At 33.9% G+C, this 26,312-nt stretch overlaps 3 protein-coding genes across 6 annotated transcripts; 2 read left to right on the top strand and 1 right to left on the bottom strand.

The window, feature by feature from the left end:
• The first annotated feature begins 577 nt into the window (after window positions 1-577).
• rabl6b (RAB, member RAS oncogene family-like 6b) lies at window positions 578-17,850 on the top strand. Of its 4 annotated transcripts, none has more exons than XM_051110442.1 (17): window positions 578-754; window positions 1,287-1,693; window positions 1,952-2,086; window positions 4,389-4,436; window positions 5,124-5,153; window positions 5,495-5,547; window positions 5,795-5,886; window positions 5,993-6,133; window positions 7,860-7,965; window positions 8,255-8,358; window positions 9,631-10,016; window positions 10,704-10,869; window positions 11,846-12,034; window positions 13,477-13,810; window positions 13,909-14,092; window positions 16,458-16,513; window positions 16,593-17,850. In XM_051110442.1, the coding sequence occupies exons 2-17, from the start codon at window positions 1,561-1,563 to the stop codon at window positions 16,782-16,784; spliced, it is 2,349 nt and encodes a 782-aa protein (XP_050966399.1). In that variant the 5' UTR covers window positions 578-754; window positions 1,287-1,560; the 3' UTR covers window positions 16,785-17,850. The 4 variants fall into 4 exon arrangements, with proteins under 4 accessions (XP_050966399.1, XP_050966398.1, XP_050966401.1 ...); XM_051110441.1 differs by having other exon boundaries at window positions 5,792-5,886; XM_051110444.1 differs by lacking the exon at window positions 5,124-5,153.
• Window positions 17,851-18,776: 926 nt separating this feature from the next.
• si:ch211-102c2.4 (uncharacterized protein LOC568178 homolog) lies at window positions 18,777-20,560 on the bottom strand. Its single transcript, XM_051110457.1, has 5 exons — window positions 20,424-20,560; window positions 20,012-20,311; window positions 19,346-19,435; window positions 19,230-19,249; window positions 18,777-19,135 (listed from the first exon to the last, which is right to left on the bottom strand). The coding sequence occupies exons 1-5, from the start codon at window positions 20,461-20,463 to the stop codon at window positions 19,127-19,129; spliced, it is 459 nt and encodes a 152-aa protein (XP_050966414.1). The 5' UTR covers window positions 20,464-20,560; the 3' UTR covers window positions 18,777-19,126.
• Window positions 20,561-21,642: 1,082 nt separating this feature from the next.
• On the top strand, window positions 21,643-26,128 carry imp4 (IMP U3 small nucleolar ribonucleoprotein 4). The gene is made up of 9 exons (XM_051110455.1): window positions 21,643-21,801; window positions 22,565-22,673; window positions 22,770-22,853; window positions 22,934-23,043; window positions 23,235-23,367; window positions 23,526-23,680; window positions 25,295-25,389; window positions 25,476-25,549; window positions 25,823-26,128. Exons 1-9 carry the CDS (start codon window positions 21,799-21,801, stop codon window positions 25,933-25,935), a joined length of 876 nt encoding a protein of 291 aa, XP_050966412.1. The 5' UTR covers window positions 21,643-21,798; the 3' UTR covers window positions 25,936-26,128.
• The last annotated feature ends 184 nt before the right edge of the window (window positions 26,129-26,312 follow it).

Genomic DNA, 26,312 nt, shown 5'->3' with positions numbered 1-26,312 from the left:
ACAGTTTAGGCTGGTTTTAGAGGGGTTTTGGCCACTTCCTTAGCTGGTCAGGCTAGGAAGACCAGCTGGACCATCCTAGCCAGGAGATCAGCTTAAACCAGCAAAGACCAGCCAACCGGCTTAGGCTGGTTTTAGCAGGGAACTTTGGTACCACAGCACTTTGGTACGTGCTATACATTGTTATGATCACCAGATGGCCACCCCATACTCTATGTTGTAAAGCTTCGAGTGAACCGAGTGAACCCTTTTGCGATACGTTTGAGAGGAAGCCTCGATGTTTTGCAAAGTTCGTTTAGTCATCATCGCTAATTTGATGTACAGCCGTGCTATTGCGCTGCTAATTCAACCTTCAGATTCAGGTTTTATAGGGAACTCTGACACAACACATGTGCTGTACATGGTTTATAATAAAAATAAATAAAATAAACCAGACCGCGCATATATATGGGTTAAAATTTAAACTTTGTATAGTGTCTTTATATGACATGCGTCATATTGACATTCTCGAGGTTTTTGTTGAAATTCGTTTCTAACGGACTCGTTGAGACTTTTATTTTGAAATGTAATATTCGTGAGCGTAGCTGACCTTACCGCTACGTACTTCACAAATACTCACAGCAACATTTCAATGATTTTATTATTCATAAGCTGTAGAGGTTTTAGTACGAACACGCTGCACAGCGAGTTACAAATTTAAGATGTGGAGGGTTGGATCCAATCACTCAGTTGGTCTAGTATAGACGACAATATCACTGTAAGTACGAGAGCATCACAAATCTGACAGAAATCTGTTAAATGTACAGTTAGTCAGTTCCGCGTTAGCAGGCTAGTAGGTACAAGCAGCTGTCAAATATCACACATAACAGTCCTCCACAATAGTACGATACTTTATATACAAATTGCGTTTTTAAAAATTCTTTGAGTGGTTTTTGCGTACACTATTTTATATTATATAAACATGACGGTCATCTCTATTATGGTAGAAGTCGCAGTCTCAGGTTGTGTCTCAAAACTTAGTGAGCTGCTTAGACAGCATTTTTGGACATATTTTCCACACACTTATAGTGCTCCAAAATGTTGTCAGGGTAGGCAGCTTACTAGGTTTTGAGACACAACCTTAGGCATCGCTGCACATTGTAATTACTGCAGTGCTCTGCGCCATATCAGTCTATGAAACAGGCTTTTAATGTGTCACTTATATGTCTACAGCTGCATGTCTTCATATAATGCATTGCAGCTTCTTTCAATTTAGCTAACTGTTGTTGTTTTTTTCTTGTATGTTCTAGAAGCTGATCAGCACTTGAATGAGGGTCTTGTAATGCTGGACTGCAGTAGCTGTGTCATTCTTTGGAAAAGGATCCAGAGGTGAAGATCTAAATATGTTCTGAGAGATTATGCTGTGGACTCATTCACCTCTCAAATTAGTGTAGAAATGCTTCATGAGCATTGCAAGAAAGCTGTCCACCCACAGACAGACAACCTGGGGATGTCATAGAAGCCTATTTGAGACAAGAATATTCAATATCTGTGATATACATCTAGAGGCATAGTTTGGTCAAGATGTTTTCCGCTCTGAAGAAGCTCGTTGGCTCTGAGCCGGCTGCTCAGGTAAAGGACAAGAACATCCCTGCTGGCCTGCAGTCAATGAACCAGAGTCTGCAGAGAAGATTTGCCAAAGGGGTTCAATACAACAGTAAGTCAAATGTCTGATGAGTTAAAACCTTAAGGGAAAATGTATAATTGATGATAGATTGGTTGTAATTGTTCTAATTGTTTTGCCTTAAATTCTTACTAAGATTAAAACAAAAAAGGTCTACGTATTGGACTCGATCATACCACAGTCTCAGCATGTCACAACAAATCAAGTCTGTGTTGCTGGAGTCCATGGGCGCTGCGTGCTAGAGATAATGTTATTAACACAAGCTCTAACATGTTATGTGTGGTCTTTCAGTGAAGATAGTTATTAGAGGAGATAGAAACACTGGAAAAAGCACCCTGTGGCATCGGCTGCAGGGTAAGAAGTTCCAAGAAGAGTACATTCCCACTCAGGAGATCCAGGTCACTAGTATCCACTGGAATTACAAAAGTAAGCCTATTTTAAAATGTTTTACTTACAGGATTTTGTACTGATGAAATGAGGTTTTGATTTCTCTGATGGCTTATTTCTTTCCGTTTATGCATCTTAAATACGTCCAAATAGATTTACACCAAGGTAAATATGCAGTCTGTCAGATAGAGGATAAGTAGTTTAGATGTACAGCTTTAAATGGCCTGTATCAAACATTAGAGGCCTAGTGATTGATCTAGAGTTGTTTTTCCTATTTATTTACATCTGTCTGTCACAAGCTCGACATCATGTGATGTAACCTGTTGGCTGTAATTTACAGTGAGACTTCCTGCTTATGATAGCAGGCATGGCTCTACTTGTATCCAGTATGTTGCTGGAAAAACAAAGTGCTGTGCTTTTTGCAAAGTAAAAGCTAAAGAAATCGTTCGCCCAAAAATAAAAATCCCAAGATGTAGATAAGTTTGTTTCTGCATCAAAACAGATGTTTTTATTAGCTGTTTGGAATCTCATTCTGACGGCACCCATTCACTGTAGAATATCCAGTGGTGAGCAAGTGATGTAATCCTAAATTTCTCCAAATCTGTTCTAATAAAGAATATAACATCAAAAAATAATATAATATAAAAAATTATACCAGTCAACAGTTTTAGGGCAGTAAGATTTTTTAATGTGCTTTTTAAAGAAGTCTCTTTTGCTCTCCAAGCCTGCATTTATTTGATCCAGAGTATAGCAAAAGCAGTAATATTGTGAAATATTTTTACTTTTACTATTTAAAATAACTGTTTTCTATTTGAATATGTAATTTATTCCTGATTTAAAAGCTGAATTTTAGCATTATTACTCCAGTCACAGGATCCTCCAGAAATCATTCTAATATTCTGATTTGCTGCTCAAAAAACATTTATTATTATTATTATACTGAAAACAGCTGAGTAGAATTTTTTTCAGGTTTCTGATGAATAGAAAGTTCAGAAGAACAGCATTTATTGGAAATAGAAATCTTTTGTAACTTTACAAATGTCTTTATCATCACTTTTGGTCAATTTAAAGCATCCTTGCTAAAGGAAAGTATTAATTTCTATAATTCGTTTAAAAAGTTTTTTATTTCAGATAAATGCAGATCTTTGGATATTTCTGTTCATCAAAGAATCCTGAAAAATGTAACTCAACTGTTTTAAATATTGATAATAACAATAATAACAGCAAACAGCAAATTAGTATATTAGAATAATTTCTGAAGGATCATGTGACACTAACAACTGGAGTAATGATGCAGAAAATGTAGCAGATTATTAAAGGAGAAGGTTGTAAACAATCCCAGCCGAGAAAGAAGGGTCTTATCTAGCGAAGCGATCGGTTATTTTAATTTAAAAAAAAAAAGTACAATTTAAATACTTTTTAATCTCAAATACTCATCTTGTCTTGCTCTCCCTGAACTCTGTGTATTCTGGCCCAAGACAGTTAGTGTATGTCGAAAAACTCTAATCGTATTTTCTCCCTCAACTTCAAAAATCATTTCAAAATCATCAATGCAGAAGTACCGACCCAGTCTTTGCAAAGTGAGCATGCAAAGAAGATCAAACACCCTCAACAAAAAAGGTAAAACATGAGATGGGAATTTTTCGACATACCCTAACTGTCATGAACCGGAAAAAATGTTCAGGTAGAGTGAGACAAGATGAGAATTTGACATAAAAAAAAGTATATTAATTGTATTATTTTTATGAAAATAACTGATTGTTTCACTAGATAAGACCCTTCTTCCTCGGTTGGGATCATTTATAATCGCATTTCGGATCATTTTGAAGTACATTATATGGAGAAAAATCCTGAAATGTTTCCCTCAAAAAACAATTTATTTATGGCTGAGGAAAGAAAGACATGAACATTTTGGATGACAAGGGGTGAGTACATTATCTGTCAATTTTTGTTCTGTAAGTGGACTTCTCCTTGAAGTTATTTTAAATAGTAAAAATATTTCACAATATTACTGCCTTTGCTGTGTTTTGGATCAAATAAATGCAGGTTTGGTGATCAGAAGAGACTTCTTTAAAAACATTAAAAATCTTACTGTTTTACTACAAAACATTTGACTGGTAGTGTATCTTGGATGGCCTGAGGGTAATTTTTTTTTGTATTAGATTTTCATTTTGGGTGAACTTTCCTTTAAGAAAAAAATTCAACAAATATAATCCTGTGGCTGTGAAAATTTGTATACTGCTGTTACTTAGAATCACTGCAAAATAAATCTATTGAAGGGAAAGGAAGGAAGCAACGTCAGTTTTCTAGACCTGCTCTAATTTTTGTCATTTCTCTTCAGCTACTGATGATGTGGTAAAGGTGGAAGTTTGGGATGTGGTGGATAAAGGTGAGTTTCCTCCAGTCTATTACCAATTATTTTTTTAGCATTCAGATCAGGTGACTTTGCAGACATTATTTTCTTATTTATCTTAAGGCTGGAATACACTACAAAACTTTTGCACAGTTTTACCCTGATTTGCAGTCTGGAGGAGTCAGTGCTAATATTTGAAAGTTGACAAATTTCACAGAAAATTGCATAATGTGTGATGGGCACAAACTCAGATCGATTTATTTTTTGCTTCAGTGTGTAATTACATTCATTTAGAGGGCACCAACATTTAAAACCAATTTCAGAGCAGAGTTTTCATTTGTCTCATGCGTCCTCTAGCATCAAGGCACATGTTTGTGTTTGAGCTTGTTGAGTTCTGAATGACTTGAACATCTGACGCTGTGTGACACTCAGCTGTTTATTGTGTGATGTCCACATTTCCACTCTAGCCATTTACAAAGTCATCTGCAAGTGTATGAAGCCTAGCTTTAAAACTGTTGAGATATTAAAAGTCATGTAGTGTATTCTAGCATTTTGCATTTTCTTTAAGTTTCCAAGTTTAGTGTACAGGTACTGCATGTTGTTGTTTAATTCACATCCTCCATCTTATTCTGATGGTCATACATGAAGCCATTTCATCCAGCCCTCCTTCATCCCCAGTCATATATATATTAATGGTATTTTTCTTACTTGCTGTCCAACCAGGCCAAAAAATCCCCCTTCCAGAAGGTGTAGGTGAGAAACTTCAGAGATTGTAGAATTTAGGCTGTGACTTGCCTGTGCTTGATCCGTTTGTTGTTATCTGATTGCCAACATTTTGAGCTGACTGACTTTTCACTTACTGCGCTATTGTAGACTACAGATATAACTGTCTGTTACAAAGGTAAAAAATGAAACGTGAGATACCCAGATACCACAAAACCAACTCTTGCTTATGCCACTAATGTCGCTTCCTTTGTGAAAGAAAGAAGCCACAAAAACATCTGTTTTTGAAGTTGCTGAAAGTTGCTTTTAACTAATACGATGCAGTCAAATTTGATGTAGTCTTACAATATTTGGGCTTTGACATTTTATAGGAAAGGGGAAAAAGAGAGGTGAAACCTTGAAGTTGGAGAATGAACCTCAAGAGGTAAATTGATAATGATAACCAATCATTACAATACACTACTGTTTTCAAGACTTATAATAATGTAAAATGTACCCCAAGCACCAAATCAGCATATTCCAAGGATTTCTGAAAGATCATGTGACACTTGACACTTGACTGCTAAAAATGCAGCTTTGTCACATATATAAATTACTTTTTCAAATATGTTAAAATAGTAAGCAGTTCTTTTTTAATGGTAAAAAATATTTCACAATATTACCTTTAGCAGACGGAGAGTGAACTTGCCTTGGATGCTGAGTTTTTGGACGTGTATAAGAACTGCAATGGTGTGATCATGATGTTTGACATCACCAAGCAGTGGTAAGTGAACAAAGACAATCAGCATATCTAAAGACTACTTCACCATCGTGCAGAACTCACAACAAGCACTTTGTTTTACAAGTCTATGCTTTTTATGACCCAACAGGACTTATAATTACATTCTGCGGGAGTTGCCTAAGGTACCCACTCATGTGCCTGTGTGTGTACTCGGAAATTACCGCGACATGGGAGAACACAGAGTCGTTTTGCCTGATGACATCCGTGACTTTATTGCTGGCCTTAACAGGTTAGATCATTACAGTCAACAAAATTTGTTTATTCATTATTTCAAAGAAAAAAAAAAAAAATGTCCTAACAATCCATTCATATACTTAATTTTTCCCTCATTTATTATGGAGTTATGTCACATTATGGAAGTAAAATGGGATTTAATGCTGTTTTATATGGACATAATTATATTTTTTTCACTGGAAATAATCTCAGATTGTTCATATTTTATGCATTCAAATTGGTTAATCTTGAGTTTAAATTAGAAATAATATCAATGTTCATTAATGAGATGTGTTTAAAAGGATAGTTCACCCAAAAATGAAAATTCTGTCATTAAATACTCCTCCTCATGTCGTTCCAAACCCATAAGACCTTTGTTCATCTTCAGAACACAAATTAAGAAACTCTGAGAGCCTTCTGACCCACCATAGACAGCAACTGAACTGTAACTGAAATGTTCCCAGACCCAGAAATGTAGTAAGAACATTGTTAAAACAGTCGGAGTGACCATAATGACTCGGAAGAGAAAAAATGTTGAATAAAGTCATTATTTTTGTTTTCTTTGTGCACAAAATCTATTCTCGTAGCTTAATAAAATTACGGTTGAAACGCTGATGTCACATGGACTATTTTAACAATGGGTCGGTTAAAATAGGTTACATTGCTGTCTTTGCAGGGTCAGAAATCTCTTGGATTTCATCAAAAATATCTTAATTTGTGTTCTTACTGGTTTGGTGCGACATGAAGGTTAGTAACTAATGACAGATTTTTCATTTTTGGGTGAGCTATCCCTTAAAGGAGGATTTCATTTTCAGAACAAAAATGTACAGATAATTAACTCATCCCTTGTCATCCAAGATGTTAATGTATTTCTTTCTTCAGTCAATAAGAAATTATGTTTCTTGAGGAAAACATTTCTGGAATGTTCTCTTTATAATGGACTTCAATGGTGCCCCAAAGTTTGAACTTCCAAAATGCAGTTTAAATGCAGCTTCAAAAGGCTCTAAATGATCCCAGCTGAGGAAGGAGGGTCTTATCTAGCGAAACGATCAGTCATTTTCGAAACAAATTGACAATTTATGTACTTTTTAACCTCAAATGCCCGTCTTGTCTCATCTCTACAATGTGCATGCGTAGTCCATGTAATCTGGGTCAATACAGTTAGGGTATGTCGAAAAACTTGTTTTCTTCTTCAACGCAAAATCGTCCTATATTGCTCTTTCACCTTTTTTTGTAAAGGCCGTTTGATCTTCTTGTTCACTTTGTAAACACTGGGTTGGTACTTCTGCAGCGATGTAGGGTGATTTTAAAATTGGGGAAGAAAATGAGTTAGGGGAGTTTTTCAACATAGCGGAAAAATACAGAGTTCACGCAGACTTAGACAAGACGAGCGTTTGAGGTTAAAAAGCATATAAATTGAAAATGACCAATCATTTTGCTAGATAAGACCCTTCTTCCTTGACTGGGATTGTTTAGAGCCATTTGAAGCTGCGTTTAAACTACATTTTGGAAGTTCAGACTTGAGGGCACCATTGAAGTCCATTATATGGAGATAATTCCAGAATTTTTTCCTCAAGAAACATTTCTTATTGACTGATGAAATAATGACACGAACATCTTGGATGACAAGGGGGGAGTAAATTATCTGTAAATTTTTGTTCTGGAATTGAACTTCTCCTTTAAGATCTTGTAATATTCTCAGTGTGCTTTTATTGATGTTTGATGTCTCCATGATTTTGTAGACCGCTCGGCTCCTCTTACATCCATTATGCAGAATCTTCCATGAAGAATGGTTTTGGTTTAAAATATTTGCACCGATTTTTCAACATTCCATTCTTGCAGCTTCAGGTAAGCAGGTCATTTTTCTATCACAGTATATCTCTTCGATGCTAAAGGTTTATTCAAATCAAACCTCAACCAGCTGCCAGACAAAGTTAGTGGCCATTTCTAATTGTTAATACTGTCTAAGCTCAATAATCTGTGTCATGTGCCCAGCACAAATGAGATTAGTAATCACAGAAGTCTTTCGCTTCATGTTTGCCCATATCTCTGTTCCCATTACTCTAGTTGTTACAGCTTTCATTGAAAGGATAGTGCATGAGACATTCATTTTAAGTTCTACTGCCAACTTCCACAGAGAGAGACCCTGTTACGACAGCTAGAGACCAATCAGTTGGACATCGATGCCACGCTAGAAGAGCTAACAGTTCAGCAGGAGACAGAAGACCAGAATTATGAGATGTAAGAACTAAAAAACATCCGACACAAACTTCCTGTGGTTTAATTGACCCTTTGCAAAAACCCGCCCTCCTTAGTTACTGTTGCTATGTCTGACAAACAATGCCACTCTCACACTACTCATCATGTTTTCTCACAGAGAAAAACCCTTTGCTGAACAAAGAGGAAATTGATAAAATGCTGACAGGCAAGACAGAACAGGTTACTTCTGGTATGAAACAACGTCTTAGGTTAATACCAAGTGTAAACAGTCACATATTTACTTAAAGCACGAAATAAACACGAATGAACAACAGAATGTATTTTATTTCAACCACGGAAAGATAGGAAAGACAGTTTTTCAAGTTTAAGTCCACCAAAGTTAATCTGCTCTCCTGACTGATTTGTTAGTCGGACAAAATGGCAGATTTGGAGTTATGATTTGTCAGATCGCCTGTCAGTCGAGCTGTTTGTGAAGGGTCAAATCCATTGGCTAAACAGTCAAAACATTATTCTGATTCAAATATCAACAACATTCCATGCAAATACAGCTATACAACTGTTCAAAAATTTGGAGTCCAAAAAAAAAAAAATATATATATATATATATATATATATACTATATATATAAACTTTTTTTTTAACAATGAATGCATTAATTTTAAGAAATGGTATAATTATTTAATTTTAATTAATCGAATAAATTAAAAGTGACAGCAAAGACATTTATATATTGTATTATTACAATTTTTTTAAATTTCAGATTAAAAACTTTTGAATGTTCTATTTATTTAAAAAAAAAAAAGTTTGTAATGTTTTTTACCAAACATATGAAACAACACAACTGTTTTCAACATCGATAAGAAGACATTTTTCTTTGAGCACCAAAACAGCATATTAGAATGATTTCTGAAGGATCATGTGATACTAAAGGCTGTAGTAATGGCTGCTGAAAGTTTAGTGTTGCTATCACATGAATAATTTACATTTTAAAATATATTAAAATAGAAAACATTTTTATTGTAATCATATTTCAGAATATCACTGTTTTACTGTATTTATGATCAAATAAATGCAGCCTTGGTGATCATAAGAGACTTCTTTGAAAAAACACACACACAAAAAAACTTACCAACCCCAAACGTTTGAACAGTAGTGTACATTCATTCACAAAAGTGACATTGTTGGGCTGTTTGGAATTATGAGAACATCCACAAATGCTTATTTTTAGGTTTGTGAACTGCAGTCAGTGACGCCTGACTTTTATGATACAGTAGTGTTTGTTATAACTTTCAGTTTCCTGGAAATGAAAGACTCTCGTAGTAAAGGCTACAGCTCTCCCGGCCCTGCTAACGGACAGAGCCCATCCTCAGGCTCGCAGTCTCCCGTCGTTCCTCAAAGCGGATGCTCCACCAGCAGCTCCAGCCCCTGTAGCCCCCAGCAGCCTCCCATTCCCTCCCAGACCATCAAGTCTCCATCCCCCTCTCCGTCTCCTCCCCCTCCCCCTCTCTCCTCAGCCCAAGCGCCTGCGACCTCTCCCTCCCCTTCCCCTGCTCACCCCGGCCCGACGGTCTCCGCTCCTGCTCAGGCTTCTGCCTCTGCTCCTCAAACCCAGAAACGTAGCTTCATCTCCAGGCTCTTTGGCTCTGCTCCCACCCAGGATCCTTCAGCAGTCGCCCAGGGTGAGTTTTTGTGAGCTTTTCACATTTTTGACGTCAGCTTTTCTTTGAATATTGTGCCGCATGACAGCTGAACTAAATTTTTAGTATGCTTATGGTATTAGAAAACACTTATAGTATATAGTGTAGTGTACACTTATAGTATTAGAACAGAAGCATTGAGCTTTTATATGGGACTATTAACAGATTTTATGTCATGTTCTGTGTCTCAGTGAGTTATTGTTAAAAGACTGCCCTAATGCTATAAACTTCAAGGAGATTTGAAGGCTAAGAGGGATTCATTCTCACACACACACACACACACACACACACACACACACACACACATTCTCTCTCAAAGAGAGTTTCCCCTGAGCGAGACCCACAAAGCTGTGAAAAATGGGGAGGATTAGGACTCGTGCACATCATAAGGATGTGTTGTGGATCAATAGAAAATCACAAGACCTTGTGCATTCCTGAGTTATGGAGAGTGTTTTATTAGCTCTTGCACACCACCTAAAGGAATTAACAGTAGCTATTTCAAAACAGTAAACTGTCACTATATCTTTGTGTTTTTTTCATTTATTACCGTTCATCCTATTTTGGACCTATTTTGGACCTATTTGGACCTTATGGTAATCGCTGCTGTTTATATATTTTTAATGTAAGATGTTTTTGCCCCAGATCATGTGACTTCTTGGATTTCCACAGAGCCAGATCCAGTATCTGCAGCGCCTCCACCTACAGTTCAGAGCGTGGATGATTTTGTGCCAGATGAGGGACTAGACAAAAACTTCTTGGAGGACAGTCTCCCTTCTAACCCAAAACCGGCTATGAACACCCAGCCCTCTGCTGCAGGCCCTGCAGACAGTGACAGGTACATCAAGGGCAAACTAAAAGAAGGCATTCTTTATCAATTTTTATTATGTGATATGCTATTTTGTTAAAAATGTATTCAACGCGATATACACTACTGTTCAAAAGTTTGGGATCGGTAAGATTTTTAAAAATGGCTTTGAAAGAAGTCTCTTATGCTCACTAAAGCTGCAATTATTTGATTAAAAATAGAGTGAAAAGAATGATATTGTGAAATATTATTATAATTGAAGTAATGGTTTTAATATACACTACCAGTCAAAAGTTTTTGAACAGTACGATTTTTAATGTTTTTAAAGTTTCTTTTGCTCGCCTAGCCTGTATTTATTTGATCTAAAATACAACAAAAGCAGTAAATTTGTGAAATATTTTTACTATTTAAAATACCTACTTTGTATTTGAATATATTTTAAAATGTAATTTATTCCTGTGATCAAAGCAAAATTTTCAGCATCATTACTCCAGTCTTCAGTGTCACATGATCCTTCAGAATTCATTCTAATATGCTGATTTGCTGTTCAAGATTTTTTTTCAAGTATTATTAGAATAATTTCTGACTGGAGTAATGATGCTAAAATTGAAATCACAGGAATAAATTACATTTTAAAATATATTTAAATAGAAAACCATTATTTTAAATAGTACAAATATTTCAAAATTTTACCACTTTTGCTGTACTTTGGACTAAATTAATGCAGGCTTAGTGAACAGAAGAGACTAGCAAATTATAAATATAACTAACTTATAATCACTTAAATATAATTAAATATAATGTCATTACATTATAAATATAATATAATTAATGTCACGTCTGATGATTTGCTGAATAAGACTATTAATTTGTTTAAAAATAAGTAAAATAAAATATTTCTGTCCCCAAACTTGGGGCAGTGTACTCGTAGCCAGCGGTTTCCTTGTGGTTTGTGATCCGTACAAAAAAAAGTTTAATTTACATCTGTACCTGTAACGTTTTTTAGTGATGGGGAAGGAAAAGAGGGGAACCCCATGGTCGCTGGTTTCCAGGATGATTTGGACCCTGATGATGCAGAACTTAAACCCAGAGCTTCTGTCGCCACTAAAGACTTGGACATCATTCTCTCCAGTGATGAAGAGGGTCCAAACCCTTCTGTAACTCAGGATGAAGATCTGAACCCTGAACCTCACCTGTAAGCTTAGAATCCTGGCTATCATTATTCATAGATTAGATTAAAGGAGAAGTCCATTTTCAAAACAAAGATTCACATATAATGTACTTACCCTCTTGTCATCCAACATGTTAATGTCTGTCGTACTTGTAAAGAAATTATGTTTTTTGAGGAAAACATTTCAGCATTTTTCTTCATATAATGGACTGCTATGGTGCCCCAATTTTGAACTTCCAAAAGTAGTTTAAATGCAGCTTCGGTCTATCCCAAATGTGGTTGTAAACGATCCCAGCCAAGGAAGAAGGGTCTTATCTAGCAAAACGATCAGTTATTTTCGTTAAAAAAAAAACAATTTAAAAACTTTTTAATCTCAAACACTCGTCTTGCCTTTCTCTCCTTGAACTCTGTGTATTCTGGTTCAAGACAGTTAGGGTATGTCAAAAAACTCCAATCGTATTTTCTCCCTCAACTTCAAAAATCATTTCAAAATCATCCTACATCGCTGCCGAAGTACCAACACAGTCTTTGCAAAGTGAACATGCAAAGAAGATCAAACACCCTTAACAAAAAAGGTAAAACAGTGATATAGGACGATTTTGAAGTTGAGGGAGAACATGAGATGGGAATTTTTCGACATACCTTAACTGTCATGAACAGAGGTAAAGTGAGACAAGACGAGCGTTTGACATTAAAAAGTATATAAATTGTATTATTTTTATGAAAATAACCAATCGTTATGCTAGATAAGCCCCTACTTTCTCAGCTAGGATCGTTTACAACCGCATTTAAGATCGTTTGAAGCTGCATTTAAACTGTATTTTGGAAGTTAAAAATCGGGGCACCATAGCAGTCCATTATATGGAGAAAAATGCTTTCCTTTTTTCTTGGATGACAAGAGGGTGAGTACATTATATGTGAATCTTTGTTTTGGAAGTGGACTTCTCCTTTAATGAAACTGTATTAAACAGTGAGATCTTGATGAACTTGTAAATAATAGCTGGGGGTGTCATGATAAATCGATTCGTGGATCAATTCAATTTTTTTTTTCGAATGCGTCATGATTCTCTCTGGAATCGATTCTGAGCTTAGTTTTTAACAGCAGATGGCACTCTAGACGCAAATGCACAGACAAATGCTCACGAAGAAGAGCGATTGTGCGTTCAACTGAGTAATTTAAGTGGTAAAATGTACTTGCACCTCAACTTTTATGCTTTTATGATTCCTAAAACATGCAGTGCCATATTCTGTTAAAAAAAGGACACCCAAAATCGATTCAAGAGAGAATTGCAACGCATTTGGAAAATCGTAGAATTGATCCATTAATAAATTCATCATGACACCCCTAATAGCAGCTGAAGCAAGTTTAGAATTTTGTTTGTGTTGTGGACAAGAAGTTCATTTATTTTGTTTCCTGAACACAGTCTGGTTTTCATGGTGATTGTTAATAATATTTGATTATTCAGGGTAGCTATGGATTCATTATCACTGGAGGACAAGCCAAAACTTATCCAAAAAGAGCCATTGATCCAGGCCCAGGAGAGTGTCAGCATTCAGAATGTAGAGACTTCCATTCTTAGTCCCACTCCAGTACACAATACACAGCCACTGCAGACAGTATCTGAATCAGGAGCCCTGGCAGATCCCCAAACACAGGTTGTAAAACAGAAAGAAAAATCGGCTCAGGCAGAGTCTTCTGACACAGACCCAGAAGAGCCTGTGGCCAAACAGATGCTTTCGTTTGTCATGGATGACCCTGACTTTGAGAGTGAGGAGGAAGTCATGCAGAAAGTAACTAAGGTACTAAACTGAAGTTGATGATGGACATTGTAGTTCACGTTTGGTTATTGTATGGATCATGTAACCCAAAATGATCTTTCCTTTCTTGTTTGCTCCAGGAATCTTTCCCGGTTAGAGATGATATTCCTGATCTATCGGATGATGATATCTCAACAGCTAAAATTCCTGAGCCCATGAAACCTACTGTACTCTCCTTTAAAAGCAAAAATGACGGTGACCTCTTTGGCCTAGGAATCGAGGAAAAGTCAATCAAAAGCAAAGACAGCAGCGAGGAACAAGATGGCAAGTCAATGGAAAAATGTTGCTATTGGAAACCAATTATTTGAATAGACAATATTAGTGATAGACAATTTAACAGTAAATTTAGGCTTTCCTAGAGATTTTTTTTCCATAAATGTAAGTTTAATATTTCACAATATTACCTTTTTTTGCTGTATTTTTGATTAAATACATTACCAGTCAAAAGGTTTTGAACAGGAAGATTTTTAATGTCTCTTCTGCTCACCAAGCCTGCATTTATTTGATCCGGAGTATAGCAAAACAGTAAAATTTAGAAATATTTTTACTATTTAAAATAACTGCTTTCTGTTTAAATATATTTTAAAATGTAATTTATTCCTGTGATCAAAGCCACATTTTCAGCGTCATTACGCAAGTCTTCAGCATCACACGATCCTTCAGAAATCACTCTAATATGTTGTTTTGTTGTTCAAGAAACATATTATTATTATTATTATTATTATTATTATTATTATTTTATTTTTATTTATTTTTTATTATTATTATCAATATATAAAACAGTTGAGTAATTTTGTTTTGGGAAAGAAATTATAGAAATTTATTAGTACTGTCAAACGATTAATCGCGATCAGTCAGATCCGAAATAAAAGTTTTTGATTGCATAATATATGTGTATTTACTATGTATATTTATTATGTATATATAAATATACACACCTACAGTATATATTTTGAAAGTAATTACAAGTATTTACATGTATATATTTATTTTCATGTAACTGATATTATATATACAATTTTTTAATATATAAACATAACACATTTTTCTTAAATATATACATGAATGTATGTTTATTTATTTATACATAACAGTGTTTGTATAAATACTGTACGTCTGCCGTTGCTAAGCAACCATGACCCGCACTCTCAATGAAGACGCGGAAGTTTCAAAGGACAAACGGATTTATAACACTAAAAATCGCTTGCTGTAGCTCTGTTACTACATTTAATGTAAATCAACTCGTGCTTATTTAACTTTATTCCAAAAAATGTTGCCTAAATTCTGCAATTTGTCTTGATTTTGATCCAGTGAACAACTGAGCACTGTTTTCGCGTGGATCGTTGATTATATATGAGTCTGGCATTAAAATCTGTTCATCAAATAATTTTAATGTATTAACCAGCATTTATGAACGATGAGCAATGCATTAGTTACAGTATATTTTAATGATAACAGTAGGTAATAAAAAGACAACAGATGTTAGCTCTGGTCCAATGAAAAAATATTAACAGATAGAACTTTGGATTTTAATTAGTTCATGTATTTGTAAATGTTAGTTTAAATTAACTTTTAACTAAGATTAATAAATGTTTTGGAAGTATTTTTCATTGTTTATTCATGTTAACTAATGTTAACAAATATCTATAACCATTAGCTTAAGTTCTAAGATTAGTTAGATAATTCAGGTCATTTAAAAAAAATTTGGTCTAAAAACAAAACAAAACAAACAAAAAAAGTTTATTAAAGTTTGGCACCAGAAAGATGATAAGACTTGACCTTCAACAAAAACAACACGCTCACAACCTACACTACCAGCTGTATTTGAACAGCAAAGAAAGTATGAAGCAAACTCAAATTAAGCTATAAGAAGCTGAACAGGGCTGTAGCAGTGTAGTACCTCAAAACATTTTTGTTCATGTAAACTATACCTCATTGTCATCTTCTAGATTTGCTATATTTATCTTTAAATAAAAAAAAGTACCCCCTTAATATTGTGGCAGTTTTCGTGGTATCGAAATGGTATCGAATATCGATATTTTTCAAGGTATCGTATCGAAGTTAGAAATTCCAGTATCGTGACAACACTAATACATAAACAACACTTTTATTTTGGATGCGATTACTTGCTTTCATTTAGCGAGGATGCTTTAAACTGATCAAAAGTGATGATAAAGACACTGATGTCACAAAAGATTTTTTGTTTCAGATAAATGTTGTTCTTCTAAACTTTCTATTCATCTAAGAAACCTGAAAAAAATTCTACTCAGCTGTTTTCAACATAATAATAATAAACATTTTTGGGCAGCAAATCAGAATATTAGAATGATTTCTGAAGGATCACGTAGCTGCAGTAATGATGCTAAAATTCAGACTTGATGTCACAAAATAAATATTTTAAATTATAGTCAAATAGAAAAAAGTTATTTTAAATAGTAAAAATATTTTGCTGTGCTTTGGAGCAAATAAATGCAGGCTTATGAGCAGAAGAAACATTAAAAAACATTAAAAATCTTACCGTTCATAAACTCTTGACTGGTAGTGTAAATGCATCCTTGGCCAGAATGAGCAACAATTTGAGAAGAAATCTTCAGGCATCAATAAACGCTTTCTATTTTTCTTCTCATAGAAAAAGAAAGCAAACATTCCAAGGAAAAGAAGAAAAAGAAAAAGAGGAGTAAAGAGGTGAATTATATTCAAATAGAATCATTCATAAATGAAATGACAGACTCTTGTTTTATAACTACTTTGTATTTCATCTCAGGATGATGACAAAAGCAGCAAGAAGAAAAGCAAACACAAGAAAAAGGAAAGAGATGAGGCAGGTGTGACCACAGAGGAAAAGGAGAAGAGAAAAAGAAAGTCACGAAGCAAGAAAACTGATGACCTTGAGGCTTTTCTGGCTGGAGAAGGCAGTTCAGCAAAAAGAGAAGAGGGCGACTATGAGGAACTGTAACACTCTGTCTCTCTCTCTGCTAAAGAAAGGCGCATTGGTACCACAAGCTTGAAAATGTTTTCATTAAAAACCACAAAAACACATGCTTTCTTTAGCAGGCCAACACTTGACAACGTGTCGGATCGGACTGACAGGCTACGAAAAGCTTCAGACTGGTTTTCCATTTGCTACAAACACTTGCCAATCCACCGTCCATCCCTGAAGAGGTTGGGATGGCTGGCGTAGTTCACACCCTTTGGGCTCAAACTGCAATAAATGGAAAAGCCATGCAAAATTGTTAAGACTTGCATGTTGTGATTTGCATTTTTTGGATCGAAATGGACCATTTTCACTCATCACATTGTGTTTTCTGAATGTTTACATGCTCGCTTTTATATGGTTGCAATATTTTTGTCATTACATATGTGAACCACTACCACTCCAATACAAGGTTTTTCATTGATTTTATTGCTTTATTTGTTACCTTGTGGATGAATTGGTATTTATGTAGATGCTCAATAGATGTTCTGAGAGCTTGGCTTCATGTAGTTTTGCCGTGTGTTTAGTGTTTGAAATGAATATACTGTATTTCATTGTAGGATTATTTGTTTGCCCAAAATATATCAAGAAAACTATTTTAGAAATGTCAAGGATTTTGCTTAATAAATGCACTCGTGATATGGGAGTAGTTATGACAGCAGACAGAACTATTTTCGCAATCTTTAAATCAGGAAATGCCTTAAAGGAAATTATACTGAAAGTACAACACTTTAAAGAGCTCAAATAGACCAGTAACGAGTGTGCTTGGATAAAACATTGAGATCTATCTACTGTGTAGTTATGCAAAATTGTGTTTTACTTTTAGGTTTTTTAATTTGTCTGTAATTATTACTTTTTAATTTTTGCACTCCATCGTTTTTGTCAAACTTATTGTTTTATGATGGTAAATTACAAGAAAAGATCTACAATGTATTATTTATCATCTGTGTTTTGTTTTTTTGGTCTAATTTTTGATGAAATCACTGATTATTGAAACTGTGCTGTTTGAAACTTTAAATCAATACAAACAATATACAATTATGGTTTACTATTTTTTTGGTAACTTTTTTACATTTTTTCTGTTGTACTTGTAATGAAAGCAAGTTAGCAAAGATGGCAGACAATGTTTAACTTCATTTCAGCTTCAAGTCTTTGATGCAGACGGTGTGTGCAATGATAAAAAAAAATCAAATAGTTGGCATTCTTCAAAATTATGTTGAATTATGTGCTCTTTGTTGATTTGTTACATTGCATGATAGGCAATAATGTTTTTTAATATATGTTAAGAAAATTTATTTGATAAGTTCAGGCATATAAAGAAAGAAAAAAAAGTTTTAAAAAGAAAACATTTTAAAACTATATATATATATATATATAGATAGATAGGTAGGTAGATAGATAGATAGATAGATAGATAGATAGATAGATAGATAGATATTCTATTTATTTATTGATTATATATATATATATATGCATTTGTGGACCACAAAACCAGTCTTAAGTAGCACAAGCATATTTGTAGCGATAGCCAACAATAAATTGTATGGGTCAAAATTATTGTTTTTTCTTTTATGCCAAAATTCATTAGGATATTAAGTAAAGATCATGTTCCATTAAGATATTTTGTAAATTTTCTACAGTAAATATATCAAAACCTAAGTTTTGATTAGTAACATGCATTGCTAAGAATTTTATTTGGCCAACTTTAAAAGTAATTTCCTTAATATTTTGATATTTTTGCACCGTCAGATTCCAGATTTTCAAATAGTTGTATCTCGGGCCAAAGATTGTCCTATCCAGACAAACCATACATCAGTGGAAAGCTTATTTATTCAACTTTCGGGTGACATACACATTTCAGCATAACCTTATGATTGGTTTTGTGGTCCAAGGTCACACATATATATATATATATATATATATATATAAATACATAGAGTTCATTTGCGAAAACAGATAACTTCTTTTTAGCAATTTTCAAAAATCATGTTTTTATTAAGTGAAAACAACTAAAAAATACAGCTAAATAACACCATAAAACTATAAAAACATGATAACATAATAAATAACATTACTTTTGAAAATGTTAAAAAAAAATTTTTGCAAATAAACTCTTCATATATATATAATGAATTACCTAACAAATGAAACATAATATAATCATGCTGCTATTCTCACTGTGAGCCCTTCTGCAAATTATATATATACACACATTTATATAAAATAAGGAATAACAACAATAGAAATTTCTTTATTCTTCAGTGAATGTGACTGCCTCATTTTTCCACTGCTTTTCTTGGCATTAGATGTCATGTAATGTGTTCTTATGTCGTCTGCAAATTAGGTTAAAAATTTCAGTTAAAAACACGTTATTGATGTTATCGGCAAAGATAGAAATGAGATAAAAACGAGCCCGCACGCTCTTACCTTTGTATTTCCATGTTTCCCTGAGGTCAGCAAATAAAAATAAACATTTACAGAGGTTAAAGACATGTTCAAAGCTCAAAGTGTTTTTAGTAATTAGGTGGTTTGTGAGGACTCACTGTTTGAATAAATGTGAGCTGAGATGGTCATCACAGCGAGCAAAACAAATACAATCCAGCGGAGGATGGACCAAGCAAAGTTAAAAGGAGCTGCAATGGACATGATCGTAGATTAATAAACTGTCAAAATTATCGTATTTTAATAGTCAAAGTCTGTTGAAATGCTACTGTAAAAATCTGGTAATAAATCAAAGGTAGTGAAGTTCTGTATTCGATAAAAAACAGTAAGAAATCTAAGGGGGCATTAAATGTAACTCAGCGGTAAAATACTGTTAAGTTTACAGTAGTTGGACGTGAAAAAAGTAATCTTTTTACAGTTGGAAAACCATTCATTGAGATTCCTAAAAATTGTTTGACAGTTGACGTTTGATGTTCTAAAATATTAAAATTAGCTTATATCATTTAATAAAATATACCTACAATTTTTACTACTTTTACTACAATCTGTAAAAGCTTAAATGTTGCTATAGTGTTTTTACGTAAAGTTTAAGTAACTATAGGTTTTATTATTTTTTTATTTTTTTACTGTAAATTTCAATGATTTTTAGATTTTTAAATAGATTGTTTAAAATGAAAATTAAAACAAACTGAAAGCATTTTTAACATAGTGATCTCTTACACTCAGGAAACCATCTAAAGAAGAAGTAGTAGGCAATTTCATCTTACTATTGGTAAAATAATCCTCGGCCAGTTTAACGATGATCTTGTCTTCAGTCATGAACCCACACCAGTAGACTCCATCCCCTTGTGTGAGTGTCCTTACAGAGATGGTGAAGGACTTTCCATTGTCCTTCACAACTATGTTGCCTTGCTCCAAAACATTGACGCCTCGCTGAAACGAGAAGCCCGTACAGCAGTTTTGATCCTGGGCATCTCTTTTGCACCACACCCTGGGCCTGTTCTCAGATCCATTCTTGTTCTCATAGGGGCACAGGAGTTGCTGCAGATATTCAGATGAGCTTTGTCCTGTGGAGAAAGATTGAAGTTTGTCCACTGTTAGATGGTTGCGTTTGTCAAGTATAAAATCTGAACAAATGCTGGCCTTCGGATTGTGTTTATGTATGTGTTTTGAACTTACCTGTAAGGATCATTAGCAGGAATGCTGTTATAAGACTCATAATGACTGATGGACGACAGACAGTGTTTTGAGTCTAGAAGGATGTAGGCTACTGCTCTTAAATGGCGTTGAAGAGGAAACACATACAGGAAACAACTCGCCACAAACACATTTAGAGGGAACATGTCTCTTAGTTCTCTATTTTTATTTTAACCTAAGCGAGTCAGCAAAAATCACTAATGGTCACCGCTGAAAAATTAATAGACAATTTCATAAATCTGCCTCGTTATGCACATGGCATCTTTATTGCTTAATTTTTGTTTTGTTTTTTTAAATTGTGTTTGTTACCTACGCTAACGCTTAATGTTTTAACTTTTTTTATGTATTTATTTATTTATTTATTTATTTATTTTAGTCTCTTATGTTTCTATAATACTCACCAAGCTGCATTTATTTGGGGGGAAAATAGAAAAAATAGTAATAGGAAAAATGATAACAGGTCTATTGTGAAATATGATTACATTCTGTTTTTCACTTTAACATATTTTAAAATGTAATTTATTTATGCGGTGGCAAAACATTTACTCAGTTACTCCAGTTTTCAGTGTCACATGATCTTTCTAAAATCATTTTAATATACTGATTTGGTGCTTCAGACCAGAAACACCTTTCATCATCATCAATCTTTAAACAGTATTTTAGTATTAGTATTATATTACATAATTAATTATATTAGTGTTTTATTGAAACCATTATACCTTTCAGCACTTATAAATAATTTATTTATTTCAGGGGTGTCCAAACTAGGTCCTGAAGGGCCGGTGTCCTGCAGAGTTAATTTTTAACTTGCCTCAACACACCTGCCTGCAAGTTTCTAGTATGACTAGTAAGACTAGTAAGTTAGCTGGTTGAAGTGTGTTTAATTGTGGTTGGAGATTCTGCAGGACAGTGGCCCCCATGGACACCCCTTATTTATTTAATAACATGAATAGAAACGAACAGAAAAGAACTGCATTTACCTGAAATATTTCTAAAATAAAATGTGGTTTGTGGCCAAGGTGTTTAGATAAACTAGGGACTTTCTCGTTGCGCATCGCGGTAGTAGAAGCTTGTTATGACAAAAACTCTGGTTTACATGTAATACCTTAATCAACGGAGTTAGTGTCACTACTGATCAATTTAATGCATCCGTGCTGTAGTTTTTGTTACTTATATTATTGGTGATTTTGTGCCGCATTCTGACCCACGCACCCACATTATTAGAGCCACTTGTGAACTTTTATTTTGAAAGGCCGTGACACTTTTGTTCGCTGTCAGTGATTGGACGAGCGGATTGACCAACAGGAAGTCGTGATAGTAGTCTGTAACGCTGGATTGTCACGTGTAGTTGTTCAAAATGGTAAGTATAACATAAAGCATTTACATTTTCCTAATGAATTCAAATGTGTTAGACCTATTTAAGTTTTGCCTGTAATTTATTAATGTAGCACACGTTTCGCGCTACATAGAGCAGTAGTTTATCAAGCGAGTCATTGCTTCCCTGTGTTGTAGTGTGATCAAGCTCCATAACAAAGTGTGATTAACAGATGAACATACATTAACAGTTTGATTTGTTATATAAAATATATGTCAACTATTTTTTTAAACTAATTGCCTAATTATTCTTTGGCTTTAGTTTTGTTCCATGGGAATATAAGTACCCCTTGTTAGAGTAGCTACGTTGCTAACTAGGTCTATTATTGCTCTCATGCAGTTTAAGGCATAAGTTTAGGTTTAGTAAGATTTAATTGTGTTTTTTTTTTTTTATATTTAATTTAATTATTGAACAAGGATGTTGTAATGTTTCGATTTCTATTTAAAAAAATGTGTTTGGACTTTGTTAATCAAAGAATCCTGTCACTTTGGATCATGTAACACTGATCACTGGAGTAGTGACTGCTGAAAATTCAGTTTTGCCATTGCAGGAGTTAAAATATAATAGAAAACAGTTATTTTAATTTGTAATAATATTTCACAAAATTAGTGCTTTTTCGGACTGTAAATTTTTTCACCACAGCTTGGTGAACACGAGACTCCTTTTAAATATATTAAAAAATGTAAGTCAGAAAAGTAGTGTATTACCTCCAACTAATATTATTCCTGAACTGTATTTTGTGCTGTAGCTGCGACGAGAGGTGAGACTGAGAAAGGAATACCTGTACAGGAAAGCACAGGAGGACAGGCTGCACGCTATTGAAGATAAAAAACAGAAGCTCAAATCTGCTTTAGATGGTGAGACTCCAACCATATCTTAATCACCTTATCAAACTCTCCTGACCTATCTAATAATGCGGTTATCTCATTTTATTTCCGTAATATCATTCGCAGAAAATCGGCTTATACCCACTGAAGTTCGGAAGGAGGCTTTAGAGTTACAGAAACTGTTGGAGTTTGAAGATGAGGGTGGAGAAGGTGACTATTTTTTTCTGATCTATATCAGAATCCAGTTTTATCTGCTAGCTTATGTAAACACATTTTCTGATATTATACAGGTGTTAGTTCTCATATGGATGATGAGTACAAGTGGGCAGGAGTGGAAGACCCCAAAGTTATGGTCACAACATCCAGAGAACCCAGCTCTAGACTCAAGATGTTTGCCAAAGTATGTTAAATCCTATTATTCATATTTGACAGTACGGATAAAGTGTTTAGTTGTGTGACTGCTTGTAGGTTTATTTTGTTTAAACTCTAATCTGATGTTTTGTTCATGTTGCCGTAATGACGTAAGGGAAACCTTCTTTCAGAGGTTGTGGTTTATTTATCTGGCATTCTATTTTTTTTCTCGTTTTGCAGGAAATGAAGCTGATGTTTCCAGGGGCCCAGCGTATGAACAGAGGAAACCATGAAGTTAAAACATTAGTACACGCGTGCAAAGCTAATAATGTCACTGATCTTGTTATAGTTCATGAGACCAGAGGTCAGCCAGGTATGAACTGTTATAGAATCTGTGTTCTGTTTTTGTGCGCAGTGTATCAATACCTGGTGGACATTTGGTGTGTTATGAAAGCTTTTTCAAATCGCTCTACTTTCATATCTAGTTTGATATGCAGTTTTTATATGTGTTTTTTTTTTTTCCTTCCGTAGATGGTTTGGTGGTGTGTCACCTTCCTTTTGGGCCGACAGCCTACTTTACATTGTATAATGTGGTAATGAGACATGATGTTCCAGACATCGGCACCATGTCCGAAGCCTACCCTCACCTCATTTTTCACAACTTCACGTCACGTCTTGGCCGAAGGGTGAGATATACAGGAAATATCTTCTGGTGTCTAAACAATAATAACATTAGTTTGTCACCTACACTGCCATTTGAACGTTTAGGGTTTATTATTATTTATTTATGTATTTATTGTAATTATTATATATTTTTTAACAAAATTAGTACTTTAATGCAAAAAAATGATCAAAGGGATAGTAAAAATATTTATAATATTACAAAAAAACTACTTCAAATTAATGCTGTTCTTTAAAACTTTCTATTTATTAAAAAATCCTTAAAAATGAATCACAGTTTCTACAAAAATATTAAGTAGTACAGTTGTTCCACATTGATTAGAAATGTTTCTTGAGGACTGAATGATTTCTGAAGGATCATGTGACACTGAAAAAATGACAATTTTAATTACATTTAAATTACAATAAAATATAAAAGAGTTATTTTAATTTGTAATTATATTTCAAAATATTGCTGTTTTTACTGTTTGATCTTATAAATGCAGCCTTGGTAACTGTAAGAGACTTATTTAAAAAAAATAAAAAAAAATCATTCCAACACCAAACTTCTGAAGAGTAGTGTATAATATTTAATGTTCACTTTCCTCTTTTAATAAAATAAATATAATTATTGTCTTGCCATATGTGTAGAGAGAAATAAGCTAGGCTTTGCTGAAGATCTCTTAAAGTCTCTGGGACAGGCTTCTGAAAAGCTTCAAAATCTCAAAAAAACAAAACAAAAAAAAACAACCATTTTGAACTGTAAGATTTTGAATGTTTTTTTTTTTTTTTTTAAAGAACTCTCTTCTGTTCACCAAGCCTGCATTTATTTGATCCAAAGTACAGCAAAAACAGTAAAATCTTGAAATATTTTTATTTAAAATAACTGCTTTCTTTTTAAATATGTTTTAAAATGTAATTTAATTCTGTGATTTCAAAGCTGATTTTTTTAGCATCATTACTCCAGTCACATGATGCTTCAGAAATCATTCTAATATTCTGCTCAAAAACATTTATGATGTTCAAAACAGCTGAGTAGAATTTTTTCAGGTTTCTTTGATGAATAGAAAGTTCAGAAGAACGGCATTTATCTGAAATAGAAATCTTTTGTAAGATTATAAATGTCTTTATCATCGCTCTTTTGATCAATTTAAAGCATCCTTGCTAAATAAAAGTATTGATTTTTATAATTTCTTTCAAATAAATACTGATTTCAAGCTAGTGTATAATGTTACAAAAGCTCTTTATTTCAGATAAATGCTGATCTTTGGATCTTTCTATTCATCAAAGAATCTTGGAAAAAATGTACTCAACTGTTTTAAATATTGATAATAATAATAATAATAAAAAAAATGTTACCTGAATAGCAAATCAGCATATTAGAATGATTTCTGAAGAATCATGTGACACTGAAAACTGAAGTAATGATGCTGAAAATTCAGCTTCGATCGCAGGAATAACATTAAAATAGAATATTTTTATATCACAATATTATTGCTTTTGCTGTATTCTGGATCAAATAAATGCAGGCTTGGTGAGCAGAAAAGACTTCTTTAAAAAACATTAAAAGTCTTACTGTTCAAAAACTTTTGTCTGGTAGTGTACGTGTTAAGCTGAAAGCAAAATATTTTTTTCTATAGGTCTCCAACATCCTAAAGTATCTGTTTCCTGTACCCAAAGAGGACAGTAGACGTGTTATTACGTTCGCAAATACAGATGATTTCATCTCTTTCAGGTGAGTGATGCTCTCAACTGTTGCTCTAAAAGCTTTAAGCCAAATTATTATAAGAAGTTTGGTTTTAATGACTGTGTATATTGCAGACACCATACCTACAAGAAAACCGATCACAAAAATGTTGAGTTGACAGAGGTTGGACCCAGATTTGAAATGAAACGTAAGAGTTTTGGTTTTAGATACACATTATTATTATTATTATTGTTATCATTTATTGTTAAGTCTTAATATTTAAATGTTTTCTGTTCTCATGTCAGATATGTATGTATGCATGTTTAAACATCTTAAACAACCACAACTAATTCTTTATGTGTCTGTGCACACTTGGCGAAGAAAGAGATGAACTGAAATTAATGCAGAACAGACACATATGTTGCACTCTGCGCGTTATTCATATCTTGTGTCTAATCTTTTTTTTTTTTTTTTTTCTCAGTGTACATGATCAAGCTCGGCACACTAGACAATGAGAATACTGCAGATGTTGAGTGGCGACTACATCCTTACACACGCACTGCCAAAAAAAGGAAATTCTTAAGTGTGGAATAACCCAGTGTGCTTTTCAGAAACCTGCATTGTTCTGTCAGAATGGACACTTTCAATGTACTTCCACCTTTACAGTGGTTCTTTTTCCATTTACTTGTGACATTCAATATTATGATAATACTGTTTGCTTTTTGACACTTCCTCGAATGAAATATTTTGTACAGAGTCATCTGAACATTAAAAAACGTTCTTTACATTTGTATGCTATTATGCTTTTATTGTTCCTTGTTGCTTCATTGCTCCTTTGAAACGGCCTGTGTTGACTATTTAAACGTGTTTTTGTTTAAAACAGATTTGTTTGGGTTATAAGAACCATATAAACGTTTTGAACAGCATATTGAGGACAGTTGTGGAGGTTTCTTTAATGCTTGGAAAAACTT

Source organism: Labeo rohita, chromosome 5 (genome assembly GCF_022985175.1).
Source record: "Labeo rohita strain BAU-BD-2019 chromosome 5, IGBB_LRoh.1.0, whole genome shotgun sequence".
Lineage (NCBI taxonomy): Eukaryota > Metazoa > Chordata > Actinopteri > Cypriniformes > Cyprinidae > Labeo > Labeo rohita.
The sequence above is the reverse complement of the archived record's forward strand: the minus strand, read 5'-3'. Positions and strand labels throughout refer to the sequence as shown.

Excerpts from the sequence above, each read along its gene's own strand:
- rabl6b (XM_051110441.1), top strand. The coding sequence starts at position 1,561 with ATGTTTTCCGCTCTGAAGAAGCTCGTTGGCTCTGAGCCGGCTGCTCAG. Across the intron at positions 1,694-1,951 it reads CAAAGGGGTTCAATACAACA|TGAAGATAGTTATTAGAGGA; the intron begins GTAAGTCAAATG and ends GTGGTCTTTCAG. Across the intron at positions 10,017-10,703 it reads TCCTTCAGCAGTCGCCCAGG|AGCCAGATCCAGTATCTGCA; the intron begins GTGAGTTTTTGT and ends GGATTTCCACAG.
- si:ch211-102c2.4 (XM_051110457.1), bottom strand. The coding sequence starts at position 20,463 with ATGAGTCTTATAACAGCATTCCTGCTAATGATCCTTACAG. Across the intron at positions 20,312-20,423 it reads CCTGCTAATGATCCTTACAG|GACAAAGCTCATCTGAATAT; the intron begins GTAAGTTCAAAA and ends CTTTCTCCACAG. Across the intron at positions 19,250-19,345 it reads AGCTCACATTTATTCAAACA|GGAAACATGGAAATACAAAG; the intron begins GTGAGTCCTCAC and ends TGCTGACCTCAG.
- imp4 (XM_051110455.1), top strand. Across the intron at positions 22,674-22,769 it reads GCTCAAATCTGCTTTAGATG|AAAATCGGCTTATACCCACT; the intron begins GTGAGACTCCAA and ends TATCATTCGCAG. Across the intron at positions 23,044-23,234 it reads GACTCAAGATGTTTGCCAAA|GAAATGAAGCTGATGTTTCC; the intron begins GTATGTTAAATC and ends CTCGTTTTGCAG.